Below are 26385 nucleotides of genomic sequence, written 5' to 3'. Positions count from 1 at the left end.
TGTGTGGAGCAGCCCCAAGGTATTGAAATTAAAAAAACAAAAACAAACCACTTTTATAAAAAAGATATTAAAAACCCTATTAAAAAAAGCAATTTAATTAAAACGACCATCCAGCCATGGGCACACTTCTTCCCTGACTACCTGATTGATTAATGATGCAAAATAATGCACAATGTACGAGACACTACCATCTGCTTTGATTGACCAGTGCTGTCCACGAGGAGCACTGACCAGTCAGAGTAGCATGTATTATCCTAGATTACCAATGCATACTAATGTGAGGTGCATCAGGTAGTCAGAAAACCAGTTCAGCCATCTTTGTTTGTCCAGGACTGGAGGATCACTTTAAATATATGACAATAATGCTGTAAAATAGGTCTCATAGAACAATTCTGAATTACTGTCAACACGTACACAGATGGCAGAGGCCAGCTTTTACTATATCCTTGTACTCCACCTAAAATAATCACCTGGACCAGATGTGCAACTCAGGAATTTTGTGACAAAACTACCAACGATCACAAGAGACATTCAGCACTGTGAAGACACATTTAAAACTGCATATACAATCATCTGACGCATTTTGAGCAGTACTTCCTTTTAAGTAAGAAGTTATAAAAGCAATGCTTGAAACGCGTCACCTGTGTATGCCATTTTAAACTTGTGAAATAATCTTCAGTTTTAAATGAATCCTTGCACTCCTGGATATTTCTTGTGATCTTCAAACGTCAACATGTCAACTAATTGTTTGAGGATGTAAGAAAGAGTTGTCCAGTGTTATTAAAATGAATATTGTATTTACAAACATAAGTCTTATGATTAGTATATAAAAATATGCACATTTTAGCAGGAGCACAAAAGACTATAATAAGCCATGTTTTGCTCTACATATCCTGAATAAACTGGGGATTACAATGTCAGAAAGTAAGCAAGTAGATAAGGAGGTGTATAATTACCTTGACGAATAGCAGAAAGGAGATCGCTGCGAACATCGCTTACTGGTGGCAGGGAAGTTTTGGGCTTGGTTATCTGTGGAATGGAATCTCCATCTTGAGGAGAAAAAGATGGAGGAGGAGGGGGACCAGGAGGTGGTGGACCTGGTGGAGGTGGAGGTGGGGGAGGAGGAGGGGGCCCGCCTGCAGGAGGAGGAACAGGAGAAATAGCTGCATAATCTATCCCAGAAGGCACTGGAGGAGGGGGAGGAGCAGGAAAGCCAGGAGCAGGGGGGCACTCTGGAGGCGAGGGGGGTGGTAGGTAAGTGATTTCTGGGAAAGCACCAGCAGGTGGGGGTGGTGGAGGGGGAGAGAAACTGGGTCTTCCTCCAGTAGGAGGACCAGATGGAGGTGCTGGGGGTGGGTGCATTTGGTTAACCAGGCTTGATCGATTGGAGTTTCCAGGTGAACTGAAGAAGAAAAAGAAAGTGGAGAGGATTAACTTACAAATACTCCGTTTTCCAGCAATCCTTGAAGCATGCTAAAGGCTACCAAATATTCTTACATGTTTTACCCCATTACAAAGAAATAGGCTTTAGGCGGCACTGGTGCTGCTCTAAAGACATTGGGCCATTAGTAAGTGCCTCATTACATGGTTTCTAGCCCATCTTTAAAAATAAATTATATACAATACTGCGCAAAACTTTTAAACAGGCGAGAAAAAAAACCAATGCTTTCAAAACTAGGAGTGTAGTTTACTTTTTTTTTGCAGTTAATAAAATGCAAAGTGAATGAACACAAGAGAAATCTAAACCAAATCAATATTTGGTGTGACCAGCCTTTGCCTTCGAAATAGCATCAGTTCTTTTAGGTACACTTGCACAAAGTCATGGATTTCGCAGGATCATAGTCAGGTAATATTGATCATCATTTTAATATGCAAGTTAACAAAGTCCTTGAACAGAGACAGTTGTATAGAAAGCTTCAAACTAGATGAAGAATAGACAAAACTCTTCTAAAAAGAGGTTGCGAAAGAAAGTTTCATGTCACAGGCCATACACCATGGCAAGACTGAGCAAAGCCACTAGACACAAGGTAGTTATACTGCATCCATCAGCAAGGTCTCTCCCAGCCACACCAAAGCAGACTGAGGTTTTAAGATGTGCTGTTCAAGTTCTTTTGAAAAACAACAAAAATGTGGGACTTATATGCAGTGGTCAACCAAGGAAACTTCATGCAACAGATGAAAGACACATCATGCTTACTTCCCTTCGAAATTTGAAGATGCCCAGCAGTGCCACCAGCTCAGAATTGGCAAAAGCCAGTGGGAACCAGGATAACGTTCGAAGTCAGGATAGAATTTACCTTCATGGAAGAACTGTTGCCAAAAAGCCATACCTTCAGCGTAGAAACAAGGCCAAGCGATTTAACTTTATACAAAATCATAGAAACTGGGGTGCAGAAAAATGCAGTCTATGATCTGGAGTGAGGAGTCAGTATTTAAAATATTTAGCTTTAACAGAAGGCAGTTTGTTCGCTGAAGGGCTAGAGAGCGGTGCAATAGTGTGTTCGTCAGCAACAGTAAAACATGATGGAGGTTCCCTGCAAGTTTGGGGTGGATTCCAGCAAACTGAGTTGTAGATTTGGCCAAGATTAATGGTACCTGAATGCTGGGAAATACAGGCAGATGCTTATCAATCATGCAATACCTTCAGGGAACTGTCCAATTGGCTTCAAATGTATTCTGCAGATGGACAATGACCCCAGAACATTAAGAACCATCTTCAGGGTTAGGAAGAACAAGAAGTCCTGAAAGTGATATGGCCACACAGAACAGTGATCTCAATATCATAGAAGGATTTGAGCGAGCTTACATCTACAGAAGATCTGTGGTTAGTTCTCCAAGATGTTTGAATCAACCATCCTGCCAAGTTCCTTCAAAAACTGCATGGACGTCTATCTAGAAGAATTGATGCTGTTTTGAAAACAAATGGTGATCCCACCAAATATTGATCCGATTTAGATTTCTTTCAATCATCCACTCTTCCTTTTGTTAATTGACAGAAATAAAACTATTAACACTTCTATTTTTGAAAGCATCCGTACTTTTTCCACACCTGCCAAAAATGCCTAGCATTTTTCCTACACCTGCCTAAAACCGCTGCATAGTAATATTACAGTAATCTATTACACAAACATACAGACACTTTATGTAACACAGATATGTAAATGATTAAAGTTGTGCCGTGATTAGATGAGCGGTCTTGTCAACTAAGGCCTTAAAAGTTGTTTCACCTTTGGCTTATATTTAAAAAAAAAAAACAAAAAAAAAACAAAACAAAACACCTCTCAGAGGCTACGGTTTACACTAGTGTAGAGCTTGAAGACTAATACATGCCTCTACTATGCAATCAAAAAGAATTCACAAAGTTAAAGGGGTTGTCCCGCGCCGAAACGGTTTTTTTTTTCTTCAATAGGCCCCCCGTTCGGCGCGAGACAAACCCAATGCATGTGTTAAAAAAAAAAAAATTTAGTACTTACCCGAATCCCCGCGCTGCAGCGACTTCTTCCTTACCTTACTAAGATGGCCGCCGGGATCTTCACCCACGATGCACCGCGGGTCTTCTCCCATGGTGCACCGTGAGCTCTGTGCGGTCCATTGCCGATTCCAGCCTCCTGATTGGCTGGAATCGGCACACGTGACGGGGCGGAGCTACGGGGACCAGCTCTCCAGCACGAGCGGCCCCATTCACCAGGGAGAAGACCGGACTGCGCAAGCGCGTCTAATCGGGCGATTAGACGCTGAAATTAAACGGCACCATGGCGACGGGGACGCTAGCAACGGAACAGGTAAGTGAATAACTTCTGTATGGCTCATAATTAATGCACGATGTACATTACAAAGTGCATTAATATGGCCATACAGAAGTGCTGAACCCCACTTGCTTTCGCGGGACAACCCCTTTAAGTCTGAGAGGAGGCACATTATTGGAATGCGAGAAGCTAGATGGTTAAAATGATGAACTGCTCACCCCCAGGCCATTCTGACCAGATTATCAGATTATTAGGGCATGTTGGGACCAGTGAATGCATGAGAGCATGCACACAATACAACCAGGCTCAGGACGCCTTCAACAGACCACCAGTAGAAAGCTTCTTTCAAATGCACGACAAGCATGCGTAGATCTAACCGTCCAAAGACAGGTGGCATCATTGTTACAGGCAGGTGCCTATCTGAACCATTTCCAGGTGCTTGGCTGTAGGACATCTGGTCGCATGGTGGACATTATGTGTACTGCGTTTAAAACCCACCCACTGCCGCCTCAGTTTGCAGTGGTGTTGTGAGCAATAAAAGTGGATTGCTACAGAGTGGAACCGTGTTATCTTCAGTGCCAAATCCAGGTTAAGTTTGGGAAGCAACGACTGTCGTGTTCGTATCTGGAAACTTAGGAGTGAGCGCCTCCGTCTTGCCTTTGCAGTGGAGCAGCACACTGCCCCCACTGCTGGTATGAGGTTCTGCGGGGATCATCGTATACAACAGTCAATCGCCCCTAGTAGTGGTACGAGGGACAATGTAAACTCAGCGATATGTACAGGACATCCTGCAGCCACATGTGTTGTCTCATGGCAGGGCTTCCAAGAGGCATTTTCCAGCTAGAGATGGCTCAACCAGGTACTAAAGCCTCCCTTCAAGGGTTCAGTTTTCCGCAATACATCATCTTCTTTCTCTGATACTGTAGTCACTTACTTATATCCACGTTACAATCACACATACAAAGTTTCATTTGATTCCAACATCTCCTTGAAAATAACCGCGTGCATCAATCCTTTATTTTAATTCTAAATTGTACATTAGTGATCTTTGTGTGGTAACATTTGTGTTTTACCTGAACTCCATGGGAGGAGGAGGCAAAGAGTCATCAGAAGCGGATGGTGGGCTTGGCACGTCTTCATTTGGAGGTGGAGGAGGATAATGAATTATATCTCCCATATCCATGGGGCTGATAGATCCATTTTGAGTTAATTCAACTCTGAGAAATACAAATACGATTATCTGTTAAAATTGGTCTAACTATAAACAGCACATGGTAAAGTTGTAAGAGACTTTGGCCCACGCTATAGTATGGCCTCTTAGGGCCCTTTTACACTGGCCAACAAATAGTTCAGATTCCCGCATCCAGTGGGAATGATTGTCATTCAGTCTAAATTAATGCACCAACTGAATGACAATTCGTTTGCTTCTCGTTCATTCAGTTTATGCATACATAAAACTGAACAATGGTTCAGCCAGTGTGTACAATGGATGGTGGCAGGTGGGCAGAACGATCCTCGGCCTGCTCCGCATCCATTCACACAGCGATGCACGTTTATGTTTAAAACCACAGGAGCGATCATCGCTGGGACAATCTGTCCGGCATCTGCTCCCGATGGGTCGCCCCGTGTAAATGCGCCATTAGACTAGTCTAGTTCTGCAAACTGCAATCTTGTCATCTGCAGTTCTAAATCTGTAGAATCATACCCAGGCTGTTGAGTTTTTGCATCCACAAATTCTGGCCCCATCTTCAATTGTTCCCACTGATCTTTCCGTGTGCGGATCTTACGAGGATTCACATTGCCGCGGTTGGGATTATCTTTCTTTTCTCTCTTAAAAGAAAAATATATAAATACAATAAAATGAAAAACATTTACGAGTTCAAGGACTTACACCACAACACTGAAGTCTGCTGGATGGCAAAGCTCTGAAAGGCAATTTGTAAATTTATTCTAGTAGTTGCTAGTCCTTCAGTAATGAACTATGATTTTCCCTTTCCTCCACATCTCTGACTGACTGACTCTTTCACATTTCTATCAGGAAAACACCAAGACAGATTGTGCATGGTTACAAGAGCAGCAACATTGGGGTCAATGTTTTTTGTTGTTTTCTTTAACCCCTTGGCACTAAAGCGTGTACATGTACATCCTTAAGTGGAGTTTGTATGTAGCGGGAGCATAGCCAGCTCCATACACAGTGAGTTTCGGCTGTCTTTGACAGCCGACGCCCATCCGCAATTTAAATGCCCCAGTGTGTTCAGGAGTCTTGAACGGCTCCCTCGCGATGATATCGCAAAACGCCATTAAGTTGTCATTACTGCCCAGGGCTGCCATATATTTCCGCCTATTACCACGAGACTGTGGCTTGACCTAATACAATTTCAGCAGAAATACCATACACAGTTCAAGTCCCCTATGGGGAAAGGAGAAAACAAAAAGTAAAAATAATTAAATTTATTTTTTTATTATTGCAAGAAAATAAAAGGCTATTAAAATTGGTTTAAAACCCCTTTACCTCTATTTATATTAAACAAACACCACACTTTTGGTATCACTGTGTCCATAAAAGTCCAATCAAAATAAGACATTTATGCAATAAGCAAATAAGGGAGATGGAATAATACCTCCACTGTGCCACTTATTGGAAGGCAGCATTCCTTCAAGCTACAGTTAGACTCTTTATACAAGCCTTGTAACAATGACTGGGAATTCAAAGCAAAGCCAGACTACATGCACAGACAGCTGTTTCAGGGTATTTGCCCTTCATCAGTGTACAGTAGGCTTTGCTAGCGCGAGGCCTGGGACAGGGGTCAGAAATGCTATCTTTTCTTCTTTTTAAAATTTAGAGAATTAGGGAGCGCTGCACTGTCAACTACCTCTCTCTGAAGTCAACTGTTTTCATGTCTTTAGATACAATTTACTATGCCAGCTACACTGCAGGAATCCCCACTTGGGTCCCTACTTTACAGCAATGTCATTATCATGTCGCCTGCATCCTTATGCAGGTTCCTAGCCAGAAAAAGGTTAAGGCTGTGGATGGAAGACACAAAGGAAGCATGAGGGAGTTAAGTGAAATAATTATTTTGTGGAGCACAGTGTGTGGCTCATAGTTCAGGGGTACAGTGTGGCTTGTTAAATGTGGCCTTACAATGTGTAGCACCATTATATTCAGGGGCCCATATATGTGGCACTATTAAAGGGGTTGTCCCGCGCCGAAACGGGTTTTTTTTTTTATTTAACCCCCCCCCCCCCCCCCGTTCGGCGCGAGACAACCCCGATGCAGGGGTTAAAAAAACAAACCGGAGAGTGCTTACCTGAATCCCGGCGGTCCGGCGTCTTCATACTCACCTGCTGAAGATGGCCGCCGGGGTCTGCTCCTTCCGTGGACCGCAGCTCTTCTGTGCGGTCCATTGCCGATTCCAGCCTCCTGATTGGCTGGAATCGGCACGTGACGGGGCGGAGCTACACAGAGTCGGCATTCTGCACGAGCGGCCCCATTGAAGACCGCAGAAGACTCGGACTGCGCAAGCGCGGCTAATTTGGCCATCGGAGGCCGGAAATTAGTCGGCACCATGGAGACGAGGACGCCAGCAACGGAGCAGGTAAGTATAAAACTTTTTATAACTTCTGTATGGCTCATAATTAATGCACAATGTACATTACAAAGTGCATTAATATGGCCATACAGAAGTGTATAGACCCACTTGCTGCCGCGGGACAACCCCTTTAAGAGTTTGTCATAATAGACAGGTTAACGATATGAAAAAGCAAAGAGCCAAGACATTTGTGTTGCAACCTCTGGAGAGTAGGATAGTATACGTGAGAAGTCATCATGGCGATCTGGACAGGAAGGAAAAGAGCGACTCCAATCACAGATGAGGTCACCTGTAATTCACTAAATATCAGTTTATTCTGAACCAGTTCTGATCAGTGCTGTAGTCACTTTATGGTCTGCAGACTGATGATGGTTTTTGGCATTCTTGTTTGTGAAATAACCTTTTTATTATAGTGATCATAGGCAGTGGTAATACAGGAAGCCTGTAGGTGGCGTCCTGTTACCATGACAACCAGCCGGGCTCTCTGCAATTACATCACGAAAGCCCGATGACGTCACAGAGGCAATGCGCTCCCTCTGTGAACCCTCTTCTGATCTCGCACTATTCCACATGACGTAAGGGTACATCCAGTTGCAGGAAGTACCCCACTGCCATGACGCACCCTTACGTTCTGTGAAGGGAAAGGGTTAAAAAGTAAAAATTAAATAAGGCCATGGCATGGTCTAATGGGCAGAAGCAGATGACAGACCTGGGGGCCCTCTTAAGCCACGTCGTCTCACTGGCGTGTTATGAGCAGACGATGTACTGCTTAGAGGGAACTACTGACAGTGCCATCTAAAGAGTTTAGAAAACTACCATTCTGATGGTTTGTGGCAGCATATCAGCAGAAATTCCCTGACTAGCAACTGTAAAATGTAATATAGCAGTCATGAAGGGGCTTAAAAAAAAGTATTTTTGAAAACTCCCTAAGGGTGCCTGTCCACGGCCGGGATGGAATATCGCTAGCATTATTCCACCGTGGGGGAGGAGCACTCACTAACAGGCTCACCGTGCATAATCGCAGCATGCCACGATTTCAATCCCACGAGTGGAGAATTGCTACGATTCTCCTCTTGTGGACGTCTGGCTGCACTTTCCATATTTAGCCTATAGAAAGCTTTTCATAGCGTGATCCGTGGGAGATTTATCGCAACTGGATCATCGCCCGTGGACAGGTAGCCTTAAGCTGCTTGGTTGTGTCTCCTTTTTTACTTATACAGCAACTTGTCACTATCTTTTTTCCACACCATTCTCAAATGCAGACTGTATGGATTGCTTTACTATGAAGGTTACCCTATGTTTACGCTTTTCTTTCATAATATCCTTGGTGACTTGCAACATCTTTTCCTTCCATAGGTCAAAGAAATATGAGGGGTCAGTGTAAAACTTCAGTGCCTCCTTCCCATCTTCCCTGTAAGAGGAATGAAGAACAGTTTAGGAAAAAGGCACATATACTGAACTTTTCCCAAGGTATTTTTTTAAGAAGTTTTCCTACCTGTAAGGGGAAAGAATATTGAGTGGTGGTGGCATGTCACATGTAACATAAGTTTCATACACAGGAATAGATAGAGAGTCACGTGCAAACAGTTGTTGTTCTTGCAAGGTATTACTGTGGAATGCTTTTCTTGTGTTTATACCTTGTAAAGAAACTGGGGGGGGAAGAGAGAAAATCTTAACATTTATGAAGAAGACTCATTTTGAAACACTGATAGTACTAGCAACATAGGTACCCATGTAATACTCTTATTCACCAACGTGAGGGCTTTTTAAACTACTTACCTTCTTCCTCTTTAGGATCCAGTTGGGTCACTTTAACCTGTAGTTTTTCCACTCTCTCCCCCAGCATTCCAACACGCTCTGCAAACATACTTGCTTCATTGAACAACTCTGCAAATATATCCTCTGCATAGTGACCTGCAAGAAGGTGGTTTGGTAAATTTTAGATGTTTACAAAATACTAAGGTAGTAAACATATGAAGCAGCTCTAGATAAATGTGACAGTCATTGAATATCTTGTAGTTATAATATACATCAACTTGGATTTTCTGTGAGCAATATCTCTGTATAAATAGCGTGTGCTGATGGTGGAACATGCCAAACTCAACATAGGGCCCTGCTTTAAACCTCAAAGTGGGATGGATACAGTGTTTCCCCCAAAATAAGATACTGTGTTATATTTATTTTTGCCTCAAAAAAGTCAGTGTCTTATACTCACCTAGCTAGCCGCTGGCGTCTGTGTCCCTCACACTGGTCCTCCTGGTAATGGGGCTTTGAATACCCTGCATCTGGTAAGCGCTGTGATTGGCTGGCGCTCGATCCAATCACAGCGCTTATGAGAGGGCGGGGTATTCAAAATCCAGTTACCAGGAGAAAAGAATCCTGTCAGCGCTGAGAACTGCAGCCGCGCGGGGACCAGCCCGAGGGACACAGACACCGGCGGCTGGGTAAGTATAAGCAATAAGGTAAAAAAAAGCAATACTCACCTAGCCGCCGGCGACCATCTCTCGCGCTGGTCCGAACGCTGCTGCAGTTCTCAGCGCTGACAGGATTCTCTTCTGGTGACAGGGTTTTGAATACCCCACCTCCGGTAAGCGCTGTGACTGGATCGAGCGCCAGCCAATCAGAGCTGATGCTCGGTGAACCAATCAGTGTCATTCAGTGATGTCATTCACTGAATGGCTGTGAGTGATTAATCAAGCGCCGGCTTTGGCTGGCGCTCGATCCAGTCACAGCACTTACCGGAGGTGGGGTATTCAAAGCCCTGTCACCAGAAGAGAATCCTGTCAGCGCTGAGAACTGCAGCAGCACGGGGACCAGCGCAAAGAAACTTTGCAATAGAGTGATCCCTCGCTATATCGCGGTTCAATGATTGCGGCTTCAGTGCATTGCAGATTTTAGATAGACCATATATAATTCTGTTTTTCGCTATATCGTGGAATTTTGCGGTACATACAGGAAAAACAGTACGCCACTAGTGTTTGCCAACACAAGATTTTACACTGCACACTATTGGCTGATGGAATGTGTTCTGCATCCTGGCCGCTGATTGGCTCACTGATCATAGCATGCTGTTTGTTCGTTGCGTGTAAACTGCTGTCGCTAAAAATTGCATGCTTCATTCATTTTTGCAATTGTTAGGCAGTTCACCCGACAGATTAATTTGTGTAAATATAACGCCGCTACTTCGCGGATTTTCATGTATCGCGCGCGGGAAGGGGGGGGGGGGGGGGGGCGGGTGTCTCTGGAACGTAACCCCCGGAATATGAGCCACTCCGCCATTGACAATCTTTATTCACTCTGAAATACCACTAAAGTACATGGTGGATCAGCTCAATTTACTGGATGTGCCAGGTTACATGCTACCCATAGAAGTCTATGGGGAGAGAGGAAACCACTATAGTGAGAAAGGTAGAGAGATACAGAGATGCTGTTTCTGGCTCTGGTAAGTGTTTTTTTTTTCTCCAACATGCTGGGGGTAATTTTGCTCTAAGGCAGGCATAGCTTATCTGGGAGGTGATATATTGTCTCTTCTATACAGGTGGATTTAGCCCACTGCATTGTAGAGTCCTATCAGACCTATTGCAATTATCCCACAAGGTTAATTGGATGCAGAAGGGTTTGTGGTATCTCTCACACATTTATTTTTCCAGTTAGAGATTTTCCTATATCAGATTTTATTATTATTTCACCCCCTAGAGACCATCCGATACTGGGCTTCTATGCCTTTCTATCCCAGAAGGGGAGGGGGATATGGGTGCCATGTGACAAGAACTGAGAGAGTCCTTGTATCCTCAAACTACAACTAAACACTTCTAACAAGTGTACATTTTACAAAGAAGATACTACGCTCCCTCCAAATTTAGTAGATTTCATCCCGTCTACTTAGATGAATGCCTTGAAGGGTCACCTTGCAATAGGCACTCTCTTTCACCTTGTCTGGTCCTGTCCAAAGGTGCATGGCTTGTGGGAGCAGGTGATTAAATTCTTAAAATAATTTAATGGGTTCCCTCATCGTCCTGCACCCTACAAGTGTCTTTCCTCCTGACCCAAGCTTTCCACTCTTCATTATTCTCATACATTTCTGGTGTGTTATGTACTATGCTAGGAAGGTGACTGCCCACCACTGGCTAGCATGCCGTCCTCCTACGTTCTGGGAGTGGCTAATAACTGTAAAATCACATGTTGCCACATAAACAATGGCCAGATCTACACAAATTGTTCTTACTAATTTTTTTAGTATCTGGGATGGATGGTTACAATCCTCTGTGACTGTGGATCTCTTTAAGAGCATGTCATTTGGGAGGCTAGGAAAAATAAAACTACCTTTTAAAACTGAAACACTCTGGGGTCTTTAACCCCTTAGGGACCAGGCTGTTTTGTACCTGATGGGATTAAAGACCAGAGTGTTTCAGTATTAAAGGTGGTTTTACTTTTCTTAGACTACCAAAATTACTTCTGTGTTTTTCCCCCGTCACATACAGCGTTATATTTTAATACCTTTTTTCACAGAATTTTTTTTCCAGTTTTTTTATTTTAATAGGGGTAATGTGTAGAAAAAGAAAAAAAATTTTTTTTTTTTGGGGGGGGGGGGGGGGGGGATTTATAGTGATTTTTTAAAATTATTATATTAATGTTAAAATAAAATACAGGAATAGGTTTTGTGTTTTGGGCATTTTGATATATAATTTGTATAGTCTCGGATTACAGGGCGGATATGACAACAATTTAGGTTTCTGATGGAGTGATGGAGGTGGGTTGTTTGGTTTTCTCATATATTTTATTCTGTAATTTTTCTTAACGTATTTTTTCAAACTTTTTTTTTTTGCCTTCTTAACATCTATGTCTCCCATGATGTCATACAAGACCTCTAGGAGGGCATTCACACTATTTCCCCCCCCCCATTTCAAATTTTTCCACTGTAACTAGAACATCGGTAAAAGCCCTAGTCATTGTCAAAGCTGGTCGATGGTCTGCTAAGACCTTGCAGCTCTGATATGTCAGACGTCATTGGGTCCCATGCAGGAAACAGCAGTACCACTTTCTGCATGCTCTACATAGCGCTCATTGACAGCTATGTCGGCCTGTAAAAGAAAAGGGAGAAGCAGCTAAATGCGTTTCTCCATTTTCCTTCGGATCCTCTGCTGTGTCTGACAGCTGAGAACACGTCCTGCTCCTGCTAGATTGCAGGAGCTTTAATCCCGCATCATATATTTACTATTGGGATTAAAGCCCAAGACCAAGTGCTGTATATTTACAGTGCTTGGTCCTTAATGGGTTTATATAATACAGCTGGAATATGACCCAAAGATTTCTCTGTAGTGCAGCAGTGACAGGCAGCCAAATGCAGTCATTCTGTTGTCGTAGGTAATGGGAGTCTGTGAAAAGTGTAAGGCCTCATGTCCACAAGGACAGATCCGCAGCGGGTCACCCGCACGCGTGATCCGCACCCTCTAGGAATGCATTAGACACCGGCAGGTATTTAAATACCTGCGAATTTCATTTTCCCTTGAGGCGCGGATTGCTCCTTTTTAGTGAGGGTCTCCCGCAGGGACGGCTCCCGCAGGCTTCTATTGAAGCCTATGGAAGCCATCCAGATCCGCGGCACACCCGGGAGCACAAGAGAGCAGGAGTTAAAAAAAAAAAATGGAGTGCACGGCGCATGCGCGCGGCACGCTGCCGGCGTGCTGAGCATATCTGCTGGGCCGAAGAAAGAAGATCCAGCCGTGACGAAGGGCAGATCCGCAGCATCTGGACAGGTGAGTAATGCTTACTTTTTAGCCTCATGTCCGCAGGAAAGGAGGGACCCGCTGCGGGATTCTGCATAAAGAATCCGCAGCGGGCCTGATTTTCCCCGTGGACATGAGGCCTAAGGGAAAAAAAAAAGTGTGTGCATACCTTCTAACAATACACAGTTTATAGTAGTAGGGGATTATCTCTCATTCCACACTGAATAAAATATGCACAGCAAGGGGAAAAAGGGTTGAGGAATACAGTTGTCAGCCTAGCAAGCATTTAATTGACACCTTGTATGTATGTACATCTCCTCAACCATGTGTTATTGCTCTAATGCACTTAAAAGAAAGACGAAGAAACTTTTCAAACAATCCAAATTAAAAACCTCTCCAAATTTATTTGTATAGAGAGCTGATGCAGACCTATGTTCTTCATTCTAACAGACATACAAACCCTTCATAGTCTGTTTATGCACCCATACTCCCTTCTATCGATCCCCCAATTATTGCTAACCGCAACATTTGGTAGGTTGGCAAGAAGCAGAAGGCAGGTGGAAATAAGCATGGATGTCACTGAACGTCATGTCATTGGGTTCATTTGCAAGAATTAAGGCCCTAAGACTTGCTGAGAGCAACGCAGTAGAATATATTACAAGGTTCTTCTTATCTTCTTACATGGTTGTGGTTTTTAATTTGTTTGTTTCTTGATTGTTCTAGCTCTCCTCCATTAGAACAGAGTTCTGCAACTGTAGTTTACCTACATTGTCTAAGGGGAGTTTGACGACCAAGGCTGCCTGTCCACGGGTGATAATCCGCGGGCAATAAATTGCCGGAGGATCGCGCTGTGTGAAGCTTTCCATAGCGTTGCTATGGTAAGTGCAACGCCAGCATCCACGAGCGGAGAATCATAGCGATTCATAGCGGGATCTAAATCGTGGCATGCCGTGATTATCTGCGGTGAGCCTATCTATTAGATAGGCTCACCGCAGAGACCTGACAATGCTCCCCCATCATCCCCTGCGGCAGAATATCGCTAGCGATATTCTGCCTCCGCCGTGAACAGGGGGCCTAAGGAAGTCAGTGCATGGTCCACTACAAAGATGACGAAAGGATTATAAATTGCAAGCTTCTAAGCCATCAGTGCGAAATAGGATGGTAATGTGACTGACACATATTTACTAAAAATCAGCAACCTGGAGGTCTGTTTTGACTGTATTATGCATTCCAGTTCCAAAATAACACATATTTACTATGCAATGCTGCTGCTGAAAAACTACCATGCCGTATCACTTACTAAGGCTTCCTAGCTGGCGAATGACATTTGATAGTGAGAGGTTTGTCACACATTCCAGTTCACTTTGGACATTGGGAAGTTTCTGCCGGCACACATAGCGTGGCTCAATGCAACGGGCAACCAACGGCATTCTGGTAAAACAATGAAAAATCACCAATTAGTACACTGATCTGAATATCTTGGCCATCAGCATGCATTCATAAACTAAATAGCGTAATATAATCTAAAAGGCAAGTTATTTAATGATTCATTAATAACCTTAGTCATCATGTGTACAATCTTTGACTTACATCCTCTGATAGTCTAGACATGAAGATACATCAGTAAAGTTAAAAGGAGTTTGTCATCTGCATCCAAACATCTGAGCATAAAGTACTTATATGTCCTAGGTTAAAGGTTAACATATCCTTTTTGAAAATGCTGCTTTTTTTTTAATACTTCACCCTATAAAGCAGGGGTGTGCCACATCAGCCTTACACTACCTACACAAGGGTGAGCGCCATATGGGGATGTGAAACTTGGCCAGACATCACGCTCACCAATGTGTGTTTTCACTGCGATGCGCTTACGTCAAAAACGCCTCCTATCACTGTAGTAAAGTAGCATCAGAGGATCGGCAAGTGTTTCCCATTGCTTCATTGGAAACCTTGATGGTCGCGTAAATATGCAGCATATATTTACAACCAAACTGTGCTTACGCCTGTGTAAACAAGCCCTGGTAGTGACCCCCAGTGTCCGCAGTAGTAATAGTGACCCCAAATAGTGGCACTGATTTGAATGAGAGTGTGCCTGCAATTACAAGCACTGGCCAACACACAGGGGTCGGAGCAGCGGCTTCTGCTCTGGTGCATCCTGGCGGGTGCTGCCTGGATAATCCTTTAAAGGTTTAATGCACAGCTGGCAGGCCACATAAAATGAGGCGGCGGATCGATTCGGCCCATGGGCCTTGTGTTTGACACGTGTGCTACAAAGCATTGATGTATACAGGATGTATCCCAGAAAGACTAAATCCAACATTCTTTAAAATGCAGCTCAATTGACGTCAGAGATGTTGAAAAGAAAAAACCATCGTCTGATGAAGCTGTAGCAGGCAGTAGCACGCACTTGTACAAATGGACTCTCAGTGATTAGCCTGAGATCTCCTTGGTAACAAACATTCTGCACAAACTTGTGGATTCACACATTAGGTTTGGGGATTAGAATTCTCCAGTTATATAGCACACTAGCATATTCCACAATCCCTGCCCTCGGTGGGGTTCACATTAGAAGTACGTACACTGACAAGCAGACTCGTGTTACTGCAAGCCAATTAACCCGAAATGTGGTCCTTCTAAAAAGGAGTACCTCTAATTAGAAATAAAACTGCAGTGTGGGGTCTGACCGATCTTTCCATAGGACTACAGACATAATGTAGCATGGGTTACACTTCTAGTAATGGCCATGCTCACAGTGGAGGATACCTGTAAACTGGACTGATATGTACAAGTAACGTTTAGACTAAACAATGATTGTTCAGAAAATTGTTCAATTGAGCAAAATTGCATTTAAACGCAGCCAGCGACTGAACGGGAATCATGACGTTCTCATTCCATTTTAGCAGACATAACAAGCAGCGCCGGCTCGTCCACGTTTTCGGGCAGTTAGAACACCGATAAGTGATAAGTGAATGAGGACCGCACGACCCAACAAGAATGCTGCAGTCTAAACACGCTGCCCGATGGCGTCACTAGCTCCTTCGCTCAGGTACACGAGGACTGTCCGTGTAAAAAGGGCATAAGTGCTTAAAGGGGTTGTCCCGCGATAGCAAGTGGGGTTAAGCACTTCTGTATGGCCATATTAATGCACTTTGTAATATAAATTGTGCATTAATTATGAGCCATACAGAAGTTATTCACTTACCTGCTCGTTGCTAGCGTCCCCGTCGCCATGGTGCCGTCTAATTTCAGCGTCTAATCGCCCGATTAGACGTGCTTGCGCAGATGGGTCTTTTACCTTCGGCTCGGCAGCAGCGGCGTTCTGGCTCCGCCCCCTTGTACGCGTCATCGCGTAGCTCCGCCCCGTCACACGTGCCGATTCCAGCCAATCAGGAGGCTGGAATCGGCACACGAGCTACGCAATGACGCGTAGAAGGGGGCGGAGCCAGAACGCCGCTGCTGCCGAGCGGAAAAGACCCATCTGCGCAAGCGCGTCTAATCGGGCGATTAGACGCTGAAATTATACGGCACCATGGAGACGAGGACGCTAGCAACGGAGCAGGTAAGTGAATAACTTCTGTATGGCTCATATTTAATGCACGATGTACATTACAAAGTGCATTAATATGGCCATACAGAAGTGTATAACCCCACTTGCTGCCGCGGGACAACCCCTTCAAATGGACACTGATGTTTCACACAACTTTGCTAGTTATCACACTGGCTATCACATTAAGAAAAAGGAGCATGGTTTACCTAAAATTACATTTTTGTGCTAAAAAACGTGCCAACCACTAGGGGCTTCCCTTGCATCTAATTTGCGGTCCATTGCTTATCATCAAGTCCGCCTCCAATAGACCCAATATGAGGGATAACGGGAAGTGAAGGTCAGCAATGGCTCATGCTACCTGTAGAAGTCTGAGGAGAGGGGAGAGAAGAGGACCGCTGCTGTTAGTGCTTTAACAGATTTGGTCCCATTTATAAAGATAATACCACACCCGGACAACATCCTTAACATATATGTGCCACATTAACGCTTGCACATCTGTACATCCCACAAATCCTTACAGGTTTATAGATGACTGGGGGTATATTTTAAGGATTTTTTTTTTTAACTTCCCAATGCCAGGCAAAACAAAAGAGGGGGGAATTGAAAGCGCACTGTGAGAACAAGGCCTTAAATATAAGAGTGATGTTATTTAAGAGAGGAACATTCATGGAAATTAATCTGCTTATCCTTAAAATGGGAGTCATTTTAATGTAGGTCAGATGGGATCATCACGACCATGTCCTTATAGTGAATATCAATAAGGCCTGTTCTTCCCCAGAATGCAGTGAGGGCCGACACCTGTAAACAATAGTGGCTCTGTAAATCACACTGAGCGCTTAACAGAAGACCGATTTAATATATAGACAATGCAAACACTATAGCCATCCGGAGGGGAATATTGGTACCAAATCCTGTGTTTACACCCCAGTGCACATTCCAACATGATCCAGTTTGTAAAGTCTCAGTAATCTGCGCCCTTCTGCAGAACGGTTGTACTGATCCGCTGCACCTGTGTTCACATCAGAGGTAGCAGGGAGAGGGGAGCAGAGCAGAATGTTCTGGATGGCTCTGCAGATAGACAGGATGTAATGCTTTGCCAGAGAGGCGGGAGGAGAGTTGAGTCTCTGCCGGACATCCTTAATTAGCAATTCCCAGCATGCACTGTTAGCCACAAGACTTACTAATCGGCTGTGTACACGACAACCTGTGCTTTAGAAATGAGCAAGGAAAATGTCTATCCTGTCCTATAAACTAGGGACTGATGGGAAACAAACATTCAGCTTATTATTGCATTAGCTTAGCATAAATCAACAAGCTTTTTTTGCTTTTTTTTTTACAGGATTGGGGGGGGGGGGGGGGGGGATTTGTTGGCAGGTTCTTGCCTATTATTCACTAAGCATGTCAAATGCACACACTAGTCATACTAGTTGCTATGTACTAAGCATCCATTGGCTGTATACTCCGTATACAGTACATAGGCTCATTTAAGACACTGCATTTCTATTTACAGAAAGTTTTGAGGCTTTTTAAAGTGCGTATTGAAAACGGTTACTTTGCCTTAAGCTGTAAAAACGGATTGTACATGCATTTGTTCCAGTATTGAGCAGAGATCCGACAGCCCTCGACCGCGGTGAGATTTTACCATATATGTACACAAACTTGAATTCTACTTTCCAAGCTGCTCAGCTGGATCACAGGCTGTGGGCATGCCTAGGGTGGGCTGCAATCACCTCATACATGGACAGACACGGGGAAATGCTCAGCACTGCATGCACAGCAGAAGGGCATATCCAAATCTATGGACCTAACAGCTTGTAGCAGTGTCAGCGAGTGACTGTCACACACAATAGTATATACTATATGTGGGTATATAGGATTTTTATGGCTACGTCTAATCTTGGTATCCGGCTCTTGTCTGTGGGAGGAGACCCAATATCCCCCCACTTCAGAGGCCAGCACTGGCCTGATCATGCAGGCGGAGGCTGAAGGCCCTAGAGGGATTAACAGAGAGACAGAAAGCTGCCAAGAGATCCAGGTGTGAAAGGCTGGCACACCCCTTCTCCACATCTCATTGGTTACAGCTCGGAGCCTTCAGCCAGATACTGCAGCTGTAACCCCTTCAACACTAGTCCCCGTGACACTGCAAATGCTGCTACGCACAGACCGCTCTTCTTCCACAAGCGCAGGCTGTGGACAGAATGGCAGCTGCAAGTACGAAGAAACGTCAAATGAGGAATACCTGCGGTGTCACAAATGGCTGTACTCACAGCATCTGGAGAAGCCGCACCCCAAAACCTGCATGCATCTTAGCAGTGGCAACCATGTTTTCCCATGGCAAACCGCAGCAATAATGCATGAAGTTTTCACAGTCTACTAAAGCCGCCTGCACGGGGGCATTCGGATTCCACAAGCGAAATCTGGCCCGGTCATCAGTGGCGTCCGCACGTACTTTGCTTCTTTTTATTCCATTTGTACTGGGGACGGTTCGCACGGCGAATCATCGGTCATGCAAAATACAGATTTTTCTTTTTAAACTCCTGCTTTTCCCAAGTCATCCAGGCTGTAGACGATGATGCCGGCCGTAGATCAGACAGCTTCCATTGACTTCAATGGAAGCTGGCCGTGTGGAATACGTGCAAATTGGAGCATTCCGCGAATTTTCTTCAGCGAGCGGAAAAATTGCAATTGTTTTTTTGCTTGTGTGCAGGAAAAAGCGCTTTTCAATTGCATGCCATGGGCGGTACTTGCTGCGGAATCCAGACGCTGACGCCCGCTCTGGATTCCACAATGCAAAATCTACCCTGTGCAGGCGGCCTTAAACGCATCAAGTGAATATACCCCAAGGCAGTGATGGCAAACCTTTTAGAGACCGAGTGCCCAAACTGCAACCCAAAACTCAACTGTTTATCGCAAAGTGCCGACACGTCAGGGGGCGGGGCTTATAACGTATGATTTTACCAAAATAAAAGGACAGGGCCACTTTAAAATAGGCTGCATGGAGATTTTGACTGCTTTTTGGATGTGGAAATGCTGCAGAATTTGCCACGGAAATTTCCGCTGGGGACATTCTGCAGCATTTCTGCCACGTGTAAACATACCACTGGCAACAGGGACATCCCCTACAGCGGCCCCCAGCAGCAACAGTAACATCCCCGACAGCGGCAACAGTGACATCCATCATCGGTAATAGCGACCCCCCGGTGGTAATAGCGACATCCCCCAGCGGCCCCCCGGTGGTAATAGCGACATCCCCCGGTGGTAATAGCGACATCCCCCGGTGGTAATAGCGACCCCCCGGTGGTAATAGCGACATCCCCCAGTGGTAATAGCGACATCCCCCAGCGGCCCCGCGGTGGTAATAGCGACAACCCACAGCGGCCACCAGGAGTAATAGTGCCCTCCTGCGACCCGTATACTTACCCTCTCCTCCTCTGCTCGGCGCTGATCCCAGGTGCACACTGTGACGTCAGTGTGTGCTGCCGGACACATCCTCCCCCTGCTCTCGCGGATCCAAGTAGGAGACATCAGGTGAGGGGTCCTCACGGCTCGCCGGACACGTGCAGTACAATTTGTTTGTTTTCTTTTCTGCGGATCTGCAGCACGTCCGCAAGGTCAGCTGTGGGTGTGCTGCGGATTGGACGGCTTCCATTGACTTCAATGCAAGCTGTTACTGCGGGAGCCGCAGAAAAATGGAGCATGCTGCAATTTGTTTTCTGGACCAAAAGGTCCACAAATCAAATCCGCGTGCCTTTAATCCATTTACGGACGCCCATGCTTCTCTATGGGTGGCTTGATTTGTGGGTGCCCCGTGCGAATTCTGCGAATCAAATTTGCCCGTGGACATTGGGCCTAAAGCTATGTCCACACAGACGGATTTTCCATGCAAAGCGGCATTTACAGTAGCAGCTAAGTGGACAAAATGTTCAAACTCTTGTCCACATGCTGTGCAAAAAATCCATACAAAACCAGTGCTGGAATTGCCATGTGGTCCAGATTTTAAATCCATCACAAGTCAATTCTACCACCAGACATGTTTCAGATTCCACCTCTTAATGAAGGGTGAGTTCTGCAACAAAATCCATGTTAAAAGCCAATTTATATCTATAGTTTGATGCTTGGCAAAACTGCCTGTGATTTTAAAGCGAATTTGCATGGGTTTTTGCAGGTGAAACATGACAACGAAAAAAAAAAACACTGAGAAAAGCAAACCTTGATGCCAATAAATATACCGGTATTTAAAAATATATGGTGAAATTATGGCCACATGGGAAGGCACCCTGGAGGCACGTTTCCCCATGACATAAAGGCTGGGGAGTTTCGGTGCAGAATTTCAACACAGACAGTTTACAGTACAATTTCTAAGAGATTTTAACTCATCCAAGCTGTGCAAGAACAAAATCTGCAACAGAACTGACATGTGGATTTTAAATCCACAGCATGTCAACTGGTTATTGCAGATTTCACACAGCAAAGTATAAAAGGTGCTGCAAACCCACAGCATTTCCCCACCAACCCCCCCACAAAATATCACTGTATGGGGGGGGGGGCTGTTTTTGCTACTGTACTTTTCAGTTCCATGGGACTCAACCACAGAGCCGTATATTTAGCCCGTGTATTTCACAGTCCGCACAAGGACCTATTCCAGCCTATCAGGCTAGTTAGTGGAGCGATCTGTCACACTCACCGATGGTCTGTGTGAGTTAAATCGCAGAATGTCCTATTTTCATCCATATTTTGTTATGGACGATAATAGCACATACTGTATGCGGGATCCAAACAGCTTAGAAACCACTCAGGCGAGTGTTCATGTCCTGTCCACTGCCAGTTGTGCTCAAGAACCTAAGAATCTTGCATGCAAATCACAGACTTGCCACTGTAAGGCCTCCCTCACATAGGCGTTTGCAAAAACACTGCATTTACTGCGTTATCAGCAGCGTTGGCATGTGTTTTGACAGCATTTTGGCTGCGTAACCAGCACAGCTGAATGCAAGGAAGCTGGAAATTTTTTGCTGGCATAGCAACCTGTGTTTAACGCTATAATAACGCAGTACAAAGTTGTACCGCGTTATCAGCAGTGCTGCAACCGCAGCCCATTCACTTCAATGGGAGACACACAGCTGAAAATGGCAAAGAATGGAACATGCAACGCTTTCAAAACGCAGCGTTGGAAACACAGCGTTTGCAGCCTTGTGTGAGCAGCCCCATTGAAATGAATGAGCGCCTTGTACAGCGTTTAGCACAGCGCTAAACGCTGTACAAAAACACCCGTGTGAGGGAAGCCTCAGACTGCATGATCCTAGGTTTCTCTGTAAATTAGATAAAACTGTAGTGTGAAGAGTGTGTGTCAATTATATTATAGTGGGTATTCTGGTGGAGATCTGTACAGGTGTACACCAGAAGGGTGGCCTTTTCACGTCTGACATGCAAGTTTACGTATTACATATAAAATATACTGTCCAAAAATAATAAGCTTTTAACTATTGATGTATTTAGAAGTCTTCGCGACATAACGTAGGAAACCGCATGTGGCCCAAACCATGCCAGTCCGCAGCAGTCAATAGCTGCAGACTGACGTTCATTATGCCTTTTCATTGACAAAATCATTTGCCAGTACAAGTAGGTGAGATTTCAGCCGCATGTGGTTACTGCATGATGGGACCATACCCTTAAGAGAAAAACATGTTTAATACCATATTCCCATAATCGACTTTTACCATCTATTAACAGGATCGATGATGAAAGCCCAATCATCGGGCAGGTACTATTGTACCTTGTCACCCCCGGAAGCTAGGGGTTTGACAGGGCTTGGATGGAGAAACGCCCCTGTCACACCCTAGCTCCCGATAGGCTGACTTCTGTAGGGTCCTAGCAGCAGCGTCAGTATTGATAGGCCTGGAGGGTTAGGGTTAGTTTTCCTGTTAGGCTTACAGAGTTAATAATCTAAGCCTAACAGGAAAATTAACACTAAACCTAACCCTCCAGGTCTTGCAAATATCAAAACACACACTGCATTAATGCGTTTCTGGAGCAGCCATCCCCTTTATCTCCCCTGCCCAACTGGTAGCCACCACCTCTGCTCACTGTGTGATCCTGGCGGCACTGGAGGAATCCTCCTGCAGTGAGGCAGTGCGTTCGCTCCCTCACTGCTGCCGCCGCTGGCTGTGTTAGTACTGCCGCCGCTGGCTGTGTTACTGCTGCCACCGCCGCTACCAGGCTTGCTGCTGTTGCCCCTGACGAAGTGCCGTGTCAGAACAGAACTTGGGGGATTAAACATGTCTGTGCCTCTCCTGCCGCCGCTGCCTCTGGATGTCCTACCACCGATGCCGGTGGCGCTGCCACGCTTGCCGCTGTCATCCCCGACTGCACTCTCCTGCCACCACTGCCTCTGGATCTCCAGCCACCGCTGTGGCTCCGGAGAGAAGGTAGACGGACAGCGGGAAGCAAGGAACAGTAACAGCAGCAGCGGGGAGGTAACATCACGGCCGGGGAAAATACACGGACAACAGGAAGAGTGACAGCAGCAGTGAGGAGGTAAAAATCAGGTCCGGGAGAAGATTACTGGCCTGCCAGGACCTACAAGGGAGCCAGCTCTGCAGCCAATCACGAATAGGGGGCGTCACTGGCCTGTCAATCTTGTCTTCACCACTACTTCTGGTGGTGACAAGATACAATAGAACCCATAGGGTGTCTCAACATTCAGACAGACAGCCATGGTGAAGAACAGCCTGAATGGAGTGGAAGCCGAGGGCGTGCTGCCTCCAAGGAACCTATAAGGAACTGTCAGACAGCACTTGTAAATCTTATATATAAAACGCACAGTCTGTTTGTGTCGTATATAAATCCACAGTTCTGGTCCAATTTGAGTGAAATTTTGCATGAGCGTTCTTCAACAGCAGGCGACAAATACTGGCGGAATAAAAAACTCACCGACTTCCCCTGTAATTTTTGTTGTAAATAGCAACTAATCACAGTTCAGCTTTCATTTTCATACTGCTGAGGTAAAATGTAGGCTACGCTGTGATTGGTTGCCATTTCCTATACTGCTGAAGTAAAAGGACAGCTGCGCTGTGATTGGTTGCTATGGGCAACAGATTTTCTTTTGGACAGTGTGGTGCTGGGCTCATTTATGTGACCCTGCGCTCATTGCATGTCCTGTCAAACCCCAACACCTTCGTTTGCAGTGGTGTCATGAATGAGACACCTGGACTTCTATGGGCTGGAGTTGTATCATCTTTAGCAACAAATCCAGGTTCTGTTTGGAAACGGACAACGGTTGCATCAGGATTGAAGCGCTCATCATGAGACCTCCATAATCTGCCTTTGCAGTGGAGCAGCACACCACTGCAACTGCTAGTGTGATAATCGAGAGAGCCATTACATACGACAATGGGTCACCCCTAGTATTGATCGAGGGTCACTAACAGCTCGGTGATATGTGCCGGAAATCCTGTGGCCACGTGTGTTACCGCTTCCAGCAGGAATTTAATGCTCACCCACACACAGCAAGGGTTTCCCAGGAATGCCTCCACCAGATTGCCACCCTTCCTTGGCCTGCCCGGTTTATCACCGACTGAGCACTCGTGGGATCACACGGGACACCAGCTTTAGCAGCTTGTGTGTGCAGGAACTAAAGATCCAGTTGTAATGTCTGTGGGCAAATGTGCCGCAGGATAACATATGGAGCTCAACTGCATCTCATCATGTAGCCAGGCTAGAGGCGGCTCAACAGGGTACTAGAGCCCCCTTTGAAATGCAGTAGTCCCAAGCAAACCTACCCCATCACTCTACTAGAATATAATATCTCTCATCAGTACATCCACACCGTTTAATTTGACTCCAACAACTCCTTCTTGGCACACTACTATTTTTTTGTCAATCGGTGTAGTTGAATAGTGCAGCAGCATGCATGCTTGGCTGCCATTGCCTTCAATCTCCTCTTTACTGCGGTGGGTGCAGTGAGGACGACAGGAGGCCCGAAGATTGCGACTGGTAAGAGACCAAAACAAGAAAGAAGTGATCCATGCTCAGAAAGGATCCTGCCAGTGGTTGCAGACCACAGCCCAAAAAAAAGACACGTGTGCTGCCCTGTTTAGCTGCCTCGAGGCCATAAGATGGAGCAAAGAGCTGCTGTAGTGTGACAAGCTGCACCGAAGTCTGGAGGCGAAAGGGAGTACAAAAAAACTGTGCACAGAAATAAAAAACTGAACTGGAGAACATACAAAGGATTGTGTAATGGAGATTAGTGGGCCACTACAGGTATTTGATGGGTTTTATCTCAAGCAAGTCTGATCCAGCTATTGAAGCCCTTTATTTATGCGCTCATAAGGCTGCGTTCGCACATTCAGTTTGTGTTGTCAGCTGCAATGGAAAAAAAGCTTTTTAGAAAGTGCATGAGGGTTTTAACAATATAGTTGTAGACTTTAAAAAAAAAAAAAAAAAGGATATTTTATTTTTTTTCAAATGAGATGCGGAAGAAAACCGCCAGATGTGAACGCAGCCCATGGGATTTTCTTCATGGGGATGAATAATTAGGAAACTGTTGTCATTAAAAAGTGGCATTTTGTGTTGAATTTGGAAAAACCACTTGTTATATTACTTGTGTTGAGCTTTTTTAAATCATTCTTGTTTTTTTATGGAGACAGCTGAAAGTCTGTAAATTTGGCAAACAAAAAAACCCCGCTAACTTGCAATGGTGGTTGAATAACTATGATAGTCACTATACACGTACAGTTATAAGTTGGGTTAAGAGTGCCTCAGCTTACAAACTTTTTGACTTGAGCAGGCTCTCTCCCGAACTTTCGCTCTGATTTAAGAGCAAAAACTTGGGTTAAGAGCCTTGCTCTCAAAGGGACTGCCGCTGCTGCCGGTGGCCCCATTGAAAGCAATGGATTGCCAGCAACCCCTGCAGTGATTTTCGGGGAATCGCTTTAAATATAAGCCCTTCCCTGAAAATCATCCCTAGCTGTAGTAAAAAAATACATACTCACCTTCCCGCCGCTGCCGGGGCTCAGGCGTGTCTACCCACCGCTTGTTCTCCCTGCATTTTTAATCCCCACCCGATGAAAAGCTTCAGAGCAGTGCAGGGAGAACAAGCGGCGTCTAGACGCGCCTGAGCCCCAGCAGACAGGTGAGTGTATGTATGTATGTATATATATATTTTTTTATTAACTACAGCTAGGGATAATTTAGGGATATATTTAAAGCCCTACCCCAAAAATCACTGCAGGGGTGCCGGCGTCCTATTGCTCTCAATGGGGCAACACCATCCCCATTGAAATCAGTGGGAGAGCTTCGCAATCCGGAACAGATTATTGGCTTTTCCATTCATTTCAATGGGGAAAATTGATTTGACTTACAAGTGTTTTGGGTTAAGAGCTCAGTCACGGAACGAATTAAACTTTTACCCAAGGCACCACTTTATTCTAAATGGGGAGAGAGGCATAAAGCGCTACGACCATGGGGGTTCCTTCACACTGGCCATCCATGTAAAACCCATGGATGCGAGGTGTTTTCACGTGAAAACAACCTCACATCCCTGAGGGGATGAGGGAATCGGGGATGAGGGAATCTCCCAGCACAGCTGTCACAGCCACAGCAGAGGATCGCAGAGTTCTCCCATTGTTTTCAATATGGACGGCCCTGCTGCCACCAGCCCTTATTGAGAACAATGGGCGATCTAGCAGAAAGTTAAGACATGCTGCATTTTTCCCCCCTGCATTGCATCGCATGGCGGTGCCATGCAGAAAAGCATCGCTAATGGGAATGAACCCATTCAA

At 45.1% G+C, this 26385-nt stretch overlaps 1 protein-coding gene across 1 annotated transcript in view; it reads right to left on the bottom strand.

Annotated features, from left to right (window-relative positions):
- Nucleotides 1-26385, bottom strand: part of WASF2 (WASP family member 2) — a 33885-nt gene that overhangs the window by 2017 nt on the left and 5483 nt on the right. The window contains exons 2-8 of the mRNA XM_066572786.1: nt 14366-14496; nt 9119-9253; nt 8835-8988; nt 8633-8750; nt 5452-5576; nt 4820-4963; nt 957-1402 (exon numbers count right to left, since the gene is read on the bottom strand). Coding sequence (XP_066428883.1) covers nt 957-1402; nt 4820-4963; nt 5452-5576; nt 8633-8750; nt 8835-8988; nt 9119-9253; nt 14366-14495 — 1252 coding nt within the window. The 5' untranslated portion in view covers nt 14496. The remainder of the gene's footprint in view (nt 1-956; nt 1403-4819; nt 4964-5451; nt 5577-8632; nt 8751-8834; nt 8989-9118; nt 9254-14365; nt 14497-26385) is intronic.

Source organism: Eleutherodactylus coqui, chromosome 1 (assembly GCF_035609145.1).
Source record: "Eleutherodactylus coqui strain aEleCoq1 chromosome 1, aEleCoq1.hap1, whole genome shotgun sequence".
In the NCBI taxonomy this organism is placed as follows: Eukaryota; Metazoa; Chordata; class Amphibia; order Anura; family Eleutherodactylidae; genus Eleutherodactylus; species Eleutherodactylus coqui.
Note: the sequence above shows the minus strand (reverse complement) of the source record. Positions and strands in the feature narration are given on the sequence as shown.